General features: G+C 41.4%; 1 protein-coding gene across 1 annotated transcript in view; it reads left to right on the top strand.

Moving 5' to 3' along the window:
- The first annotated feature begins 3,045 nt into the window (after positions 1–3,045).
- Positions 3,046–8,912, top strand: part of CD44 (CD44 molecule (Indian blood group)) — a 54,507-nt gene continuing 48,640 nt past the window's right edge. Inside the window, 1 exon segment of the mRNA XM_058026202.1 lies at positions 3,046–3,190. Coding sequence (XP_057882185.1) covers positions 3,124–3,190 — 67 coding nt within the window. The 5' untranslated portion in view covers positions 3,046–3,123.

Genomic DNA, 8,912 nt, shown 5'->3' with positions numbered 1-8,912 from the left:
TGTAAGCCATGCATATGTTTCTAGGACTCCAACATATGTACTCCCTATTAGGATTTTTATCAAAATTAATTAGTGCTGCCTACAGTTCACATATGTGATACAATCACAAATTAGTTACTTTGGTGTTCCTGTGCTATATTTTACCATCACAGATTCAGTATTCACTGTATCAAAGGCATCATAGAAAAATACTATTTTAAATGATGAGCTTTTATCCTTTTTCAGTCTTATTGTTTCATTCTCTTTTGAAAACTTAATTCATTAATAATTTTAGAAATTTTTTGTGCCAGTAGCTTCTTGTTGCCCAGGAAGTAAGCAAATTCCAGATCTCAGATATTTAACTGTACTGACAGGCTCAAAAGGGATGCTCTGCTGCATTTCTTCAGCTGAAGATTTGCTTCAGGATTTCTCTGTTCCTATGTAATAAGGTTTTCCCAAAAGAAAGGAGAAGTTACATATTTCTCATAAAGAAATCCCCCAAACAAAACCATTATAAACCCAAAAAACAAACCCCCAAACCCAACAGTTTTTCCAGAGTTGTACATCTGCTTCGACTAAATTTTCTGGGCAGCATTATGCCCTATAGCCAGACTAAATTTGGACTGCTGGCTACCTGAGACTGGCACAAGCTGACCATGTTTGTTTGGGAAAGCAGGACATTTTTTTGTGTCATTTTTTTGCTGGAATGCACATGTGTGTTCTAGGCTGCCATGCAGGCAGGCTGATGGCACGAGGAATGGCCAAACTCACACGTCACATACAAACAGCTCATGAACTGGTTTTGGGATTTATCACATGAAATGATGTCATGTTATCAATTATTTTTCTTGTGTAGATCTGTCTTTTCCTTTTGAATTAGGTACTAGCACCTCCATGCACGTGCTCTATATGTGCCTAATCTTAGCCCAATTTTTCAGGGCAGCGACCAAGAGAGTCTTTCCAAAGCAGAATACCCCCCACCCTTGCTGAACACATGCAGAAGTATTGAAAAGACTGAGATGAATAACAAGTAATATTTTAGCATCTTGAAAACAACCTTTTCATATTTAGGCATCAGAAGGGCTAGAATTAGAAACTTCAGGCCATGAAGAGACTAGGAATTTAGGTAACTCCTAGTTACCTAAGACTCTGCTTCTATCCCTAAAAAATGGATGTTATTCTCCCTTTACCTGTGCCAAAGAAAACTTTTTATTTTTTAAAATTCTGTATCATTAAGAATACAGGGTATTAATGAAGAGGCAATTTATGTTAATCAAAAATAGGACTCAAAATTTCCTGAATTATAATTAAATATTTAATTATTCTGTTTAATCCATAGGATGTGAGTTTTACAAGTAACTTAGCAATTGGAGAACAAGATATCCTTAGTAAGTTTAAAGCATTCATTAACTGTGTGCCAGCATTTTGAAATCCCACTAAACTTTATTTATGGATTTTGATGCCAAAACATTTATAAATGTACAGGATTTTACAGAACTATTTCAATTTCCACTTTAGACAATAAGGTATATAGGAGATTGCTTTTTAATTGCTTTTAAAGTAATTTCTTTTAAAAAAAGTAGCAATTTACTAAAGAAAATGTATCCATTTTATCCATTATTTCAAAGTTGCTAGCTTCATAATAAAGATTCCCTATGTGTAAAGGAAAGATTTTTACTTTAACTTTGTCCCATCAGATAGTCTAGACCTGTAGGAAAAGCCTGTTGGAACCTGTTGCTAAAAATTTGGCTGGTTGAGGAAAGGATAGCCAGCCATTTCTAAGTCAAAAGGCAAAAAAAGGGCAAAGTTCTGAAAACCTCTTAGTGTGACCTTCTTGTGCCTGTGGCTGGAGAGACTTGTCTGTACTTTTCCATTGTTTGTGCTAACGGAGGTTAAATTAATGAGAAACTTCTTTCAAGTGGGAAGATCGACAAACTGGTAACCTGATATAGGACCATTCATTCCAGATTTGGCAAGGGAAACTGGAACCAGGGCATTTCTGGCTGTTGTTAAAGGTGAGAAGCGCTGGCTTTGGTGATCCCTGACCAGCCCCTCATGCCATGGCACAGGAACCACTCTTCCAATTCTCCAGCTCCAAAGAGAAGCCAGTGCGTGGAGACACCACGGAAAATCTCCGAGGCACACAAGAGACAAACATTTTGCTTATCTGCAGAGGCCTTGGGGTTTTCACCAGGGGTTTCATGAAGAGCCAAACAAAACCACACACTGCAATGAACATCTGTCCCTCAGGAACTGAGACCTTGTCTGAACCTCAAAGATCTCGTACCTTTTCATCCCGTTTCTCTGCTTTCTGCATTGGGAATAGGAGGAAAAATTCCTTCTGTACCTTATGCCATCAACAGAATAAAGAATCAGCCTTAGTCCTCAGTATCACTCACTTCTGGCACTGGAATTATTCACTACTTTTTGCTAATTTATTATTCTTCTTGGAGCAGCTTGTGCAGAGTAGAATGGGCTGTGGGAAACTGAACAGCCTCGACTTACCTTCTGCATGATGTTATCCTCCAGCAGTGAGCAAAAACATTGCAGAAAGCTTCACTGCAGAGCAGGCATTTTACTTGCTCTTAACTGAACCACACAAAGAGAAAATGGTGAGATAGGAACAAATAAGCAAAATATTTTTGGGAAATATCTAGGCTGTTACAGATGCTTTACCAGGGTTTAGAAACTCTAGTGCTTTTATGTTCACTTGGTTTGCAATAATGAAGATATTTTAAAATGCAGGATGAAAAGCTTATAACAAACAGTGCATTTCTGAGAGAACTCAGGAGAGATTACACAATTTTTCCTACAAGCACACTAAGTATAACTTTTGACTAGACTAGTGTAAGAAGAGAAGGTTTAGTGGCTCTTTAAAACTCAAGTGTGCCTGCTTAGTCAGTCCTAGCTCTCCTTCCACTCCCCCTTCTTCTGCTGCTGGGTAACTTTTGTTGCAAGATGGGTGTGACTTTTGATGGAGCTTCCCCCTCCCAGTTATGTCATTACTTCAGTTCCTTTGAATCAGAATAAAAAGTGCAGCAAACTTCAGACTCATTGACTGCAGGCTTAACAAGCGTCGGGGCTGTTCTTCTTTCTGCAGCTTCCAAGGATCTCTGGATTTTGCAAAACAGTTCCAAGAAAACAATGGCCAACTTCTCCTTATGGACAGTTTTTGGATTATGTTTGCTGAAGCTCTGTCTAGCAGAAACAGGTAAGATTTTTATGAATGAAAATGCTTATGATTGTTAAGTTAATGCTTCAGACAGCAAATGTGCTTCTGCTAGACAGCGAACAGCTTTCTTGCAACTTTTATTTTTCAAGTGTTATCAGAGATGTTTCAGATGTGTAATCTCATTTGTGCTGGTCTGTACAATCACGGAAGGCTGTGTATTGCTTGTAAAGGGCAATTCCAAATCTGTTAAAAGTGAATTGCAGAACATTAAAGAATGAAGTTTAAACAGGAACAGAAGTACATTAGGGAATTCAGAATGGCTCTGGTGAAGCTCAGTTTGACAATGTGACTGCTGTTCCAAACGCAGTTTGCTCTCCCTGCTCCCCTCCGGACTGCAGCGAAAAGGGGGTGGAAGGAAGGGGGTGAGACCCCCCAGCTTACAGCTGCACTCTGGAGTTTACATCAGCTGAACCAACAGCTGAAACAAACTGCATTTGGGCACAGCCTTGCTGAACAGGAGAAAAACTGCAGGGATCTCTGCTGAAATTTGGAGAGTTTTTATGCCCAGCATGCTTCCTTCTGACTTTTCTAAGGTCTCTCTGGGGCTGACTGATGAGCTTTTGGAACAAAGGGGGTTAGAAGTGACAAAGTTCAGTTGTGTATCACTTACCTTCCTGCAGCTTGGTTATCTGCTTCAAATATTTGTATTTAAGGATCTAAGGTTAATACAGAGAAAAAAAAGTAATTTATGTCCGAAGTGAATAAAAAAAGCTTTTGAAACTTTACATGGTGGAGGCTCAACCATGTTTTAGGGGAATGATCATACTTTCAGCAGACTCACTGTGACTGCAACTGCCTCGAGGCATTTTGTGGTTAGGAATAACAGTTGTGCTTCTATATTGTTTTTGTACTCATCAGTCCCAGAGTCTAACCAAATGCATTTTTCATGGCCATTGTCACCCAAGGGCTGTGTGTATAGTAAATATGTGTCTCATTTGCTTGAGCAGCAGGGGATACTTCTGTTAATGGTTGCAGCTCTGCCAGGCTGGGAATGGGTGTGTCAGGGGGAACAAGTTCCCAGTGCTTCTGTGATAGCTGAAGCAGTCTCGTAGCTTTTCTGTCTAAAATCCTGTGCCCATTGTACCAAAATGCTCTTGCTAAGATCAGGTATATAGACAAAGCCTTAAGAGAAAGGACAGGGCTACTGCAGGCAAGTAAGGTATGTCTAAGATGTGTTAAATCCTTGGCAGTCCACGTCTGTGCACTGTATAAATATTATAACTGCTCGACTGATTTTGACTCCTGTGAGCTGCCTGGAGTGTCCTAGAGGGCAGGGTCTGCCCTGCCTCTGGGAGTGATGTGTTTTCACAGTGAGACAGAAAGCCCCATTATTGAGCCCTCGGCATGGTTACGAAAAGTGTGTCAAACTTCACATATGCCCTCCATGGAAGTTTCTTTACTGGCTTAGTAAGGTATTAGAATATAGCTACAGTATATTTGAGTTGGTGTACAGTACATTCCAGCATGACTTTGTAGTCAGTAATGATTTCAAAACAGCAGTTGATGCTGTTTTCTATTTTTAACTGGTGATTTTGCTATGTATCATAGACTGATGGCTATTGCTGTTGGGAAACTCCTGAACTGGAATTTTAATTCTTTTAGTACAGAATTTTATGGAATAAAAGAGGACCTGGCATTACTCTTAATCTGATTTCAGAAGGAAAAATGAGATACAGAGAAAGCTGAAAAACTTACTCATCCTGAATTCTGTGGTGTTGTGTCTATACTGTCACTGATACGTTTCTCACTCTTGGTGTTGACATCACTTGTCTAAAGAGTCTGGATCCTGGAGGATATAGATGCTGTCATCTTGGTTAATGATGTTTTCAGAGGAGATTTTCTCATGCAAGCATCATGTATTTGTAGAAATATTTTCCTCAAAGTTTTCCTTGATTAACACAAAGCAAGTCCTAGAATTTTGACCCCCAAATTTGGAAGAAACTGGAAGAGAAGTAGTAGTGGTAAGGATGAAATGGAAAGAGGCAGAATGAGTCTGTCTGTGGGAGGAAGGAGCTTGTGTGTTAGCTCTGGAGAGGTTGCCAGAGCCCATTCCAAGGTAAGGCTCTGAGACAGGGCTCCTGCAGCTCCTGGTCAGTCACAAAGGAAGAGACCTGCCTGGCCCTTGGTTTGCATATCTATCCTGTAAATTTGTAAATAAAGCAGTTTGAAGAAGCTCTTTGTGCTAGATTATTTTCACTCAGTCCTTATGGTGTGTATCTTGGCAGTTTCCCAAAGCTGCAAAGTAACTAGACTTTATTAAGAGTTCACTTGAACTTTCCATCATTGTTTAGTGGAAGGGTTCTGGAGCTGTCCTGGAAACATTGGCACACACAGAGCTAAGAAAGCATGGCAGGGGATTGTTTTGCAGTCTTTGGAGAAATGCTTGAAGATTCTTTAGGTACTGGTGTTCTCCACAATGAAGAGCCATTACCTTGAAAATAGGAAGTCAGAGAAAGGCTTAATGAGGACAGATAGCATCGTACAATTGAGGAAGAACTTTTTAAAGTAAATGCTTTTAAAACCACTGGTAGCCTTAGCCAAGGTTAAACAAAATGTTCATCCATATGTGATGTATCTTTCATTCCTGAAAAGTTCCCATGACTTTTATAGGCTTGAATTGAAGATAGCGTGAATATTGCAGTTATTAATCTATCCCCTGAACAGGCATGAGGTTTGACTGTATCAAGAATGTGCCAGGAGTCGGAGACATCACGACATGCTGATAGACAGATAAACACCAGAGAGAATCATGAGCTCATTACTCCTAAAATACCTGTTGAAAAGATGTGATAATATTTGATAGTACTAGTTCTGAATTTAGTTGACTGGTAGTAAAACACATTGTACAGAAGCAGAGATAAACCAATGTAGAGTTCCTTTATAAGAAGAGGGTAAATCAGTTAAGGAATTTAAAAGTTTTTGATGTTCCAAATGCTGTCAAAAGGCTTCTCCATCTGCTTTCTGGTCTTCTTGCATCACATTTTTGTTCCAGAACTAAGGGGTGAGTGTTTGAAAATACAGTCAATATGGAAGACGATAATTCTCCCCTTCATATATCACTGTTTGGTCTTTTATTTTAAAGAGAATACTATGTGAGAGAGCAAGGGAAGGAGTTCTGCAAAACTTGCCTATAAAGTTGGGTTTTCCAGGACCAAGGCTAAATGTACCTAGTTATTTGTGAAATATAACTTCACAGAGAGGATAATTGTGAAACAAACATGACCCATCACAGTAATCTTGGAAAACAATGCAACATTGCATTGGAACAATTAATGGTGTCCAAAACACACCATATTTTAGAATCAGCTGGCATCTGGGAGCATGATGATTCAATTTGTCAGCATTAAACTGAATTCTTAAAATAGAGAAATGGAAGCTTCCAACTTGCTAGAAAGCAGAACACATCCACAGTCTAGTTTGTCCTTTGCCTTTACTCGTCAGGGTTTCTGTGTGATAAACCTGGTGGTTTGGACCATTCTCTGTGTGTTATCCACGATATCTGTGGGCGGGAAGCCAGTTTGGTGTAGCTGCTGGTCATTTTCCAGGAGTCCATCATCTCTTAACAGACAGCCATCTCTCCCTCCCAGAGAGGCAATAATAATTTCAAAGCTATCAGACACTGTAATCATCAGTGGCCATGCTGGGTGCTGCTAATAGCAGTGGCAGAGAGGGCTGTGCCGGTGCTCTGTGTTTATCATTTCCTCCCCCAGTGCTCAGCAGCAATATCAGTAGCAGCTGGCTGTGATTTCCCTCCCTTGCCGCGGCTGCGGAGCTGCCCCCGCCCAAGGACGGCAGAGCAGCTCATGCTATGAATGAGTCTGCAGGCAGAAATGTGAAGTGGCAGCTGAGGAAAAGAGGGGTTTTCCTTGGAGAATCTTTCCAGTCAGACAGAAAGTTCAGCTAATTGCAATTTAAAGTTCAAACCTCCGTGACTGTTTCCTGCCTAACGAAACCTGCAGTCATTTTTTGAGTCTGTGCTTTCAATTAGGAACATAATTGAACTTTCTTTTGTAAGCAATGGCTTTGGGACTTTCCAGTTCCTCTACACGACAACACTGGCAACTTTATATAATGCAGCTGTCTTATTTTGGTACAATAACCTTCAATTCTCATATTGTGAAACCCCAAACAAGAAAAAAAACCAAAAAACCCTAAAAGGAGTTGGAGAATAATCTACAATTTTATCCGTTAAAAACATGAAAGCATAAGCAGGGCATGCTAATTCAAAGTAAAAATTGCAGAGAAGACCCGAATTCTATTTACATTTGGAGTTTGAAATATACTTTGCTTCACTTTTTTTTTCTATTTCACTTCACTTTTCTATTGATGATTGATATAGTTTAGTAGCTGGAAACTCTTAAGAGACTGTGTTGTGTCTTAAAAAAAAAAAGAATGTCTTAAAAAAAAAAAATGCCAGACATGCAGCAGCTGTGTTAAAACTTCATCTCTCTGCTAATGATACTGTTCCAAAAGCAGTGTAAGAGGGTTGTAAAAGAGATTGCCAGGGTACATACTGTCAGCTGCCTAGGAAAAGGGCATTAGCCTGCAATCCTCAACTTCACAATTAATGTTTTACCAAATACCTGCTTTCGTAAATGAGATGCTGCCTCTGACAGAACGTGTAATAGTAAAAAAAAAACCTGCCATGGCATAGCTTTTGTTAATTATGTATGTCTCACAGTGACAGCATGTTAGCAAAACAGGTTCTCAGAAGTACATTTCCCTAGGGGGCTTTTTTATTGTTATTTTTGTTAATGGATAGGTGTCTGTAAAGAAGCAGGGTGTGGTGTGTGTGGGTAGCTGTAATGAATAGTTCCTTGCAGGTTTCCCATAGAGAAGTGAGAGGTTAGCTGGAGCTCAGTGGACGTTCTGTGGGCACCCAGACCCCCGTGAGCAGATGTGGGGCAGTGCCCAGGCAGCAAGCAGGCTGCTGGCCAAACTGGGGTGTAAAAGCTGAGCAGCACCTGGAGCTGGCAGCCTGTCCTTGGGAGCACGGCTTGGGAGGTGTATCAGCGAGGGATGGATGGTGCGTGCCAGGGCAGTGAGGCTGCGGCTGCGCGCAGGCCAAGCTCTGAGCCCACATGCAGGCCAAGCCCTGAGCCCACATGCCCACATGGCCAAAGTGGGGTGTAGAAGCTGAGCAGCACCTGGAGCTGGCAGCCTGTCCTTGGGAGCACGGCTTGGGAGGTGTATCGGCAAGGGATGGATGGTGCGTGCCAGGGCAGTGAGGCTGCGGCTGCGCGCAGGCCAAGCTCTGAGCCCACATGCCCACACACACCGGGCCGAACAGGCTGCCTGTGCTCCTCCTGCAGCGTGCAAATGCAGCAGCTCAGCCGAGCAGCAGGGCTGGCTCTCATGGCAGCTTTACCTGCTCTTTGTCATCGGCCAGCTCGCATCTCTGAGACAGTGTCCCTATCTCGGAATGAGGAGGTGAGGGAGTGACACAGTATGTCACTGCTAGGGACAGCCAGGTCTTCCCAGCTCCATCCTGGTGCTCTGGATAAAGCTTCTGTGCAAGGAAGATGGAGTAGTTAACCAGGCAGGTTCAAGGGAAAGTAGTGTTTGCCAATTATAAGGAAACATGATCCATTCATAATAGAGACACTGAGGGTGCGGCCTGAACGCATCTTTCACTCACTTCCTTATTTTTCCTCCTCCTGCTTGATTAGGTGTCCTTCATTATTTACACATCCTTTCCCTT

This window comes from Melospiza georgiana, chromosome 6 (genome assembly GCF_028018845.1).
Source record: "Melospiza georgiana isolate bMelGeo1 chromosome 6, bMelGeo1.pri, whole genome shotgun sequence".
In the NCBI taxonomy this organism is placed as follows: domain Eukaryota; kingdom Metazoa; phylum Chordata; class Aves; order Passeriformes; family Passerellidae; genus Melospiza; species Melospiza georgiana.
Note: the sequence above shows the minus strand (reverse complement) of the source record. Positions and strands in the feature narration are given on the sequence as shown.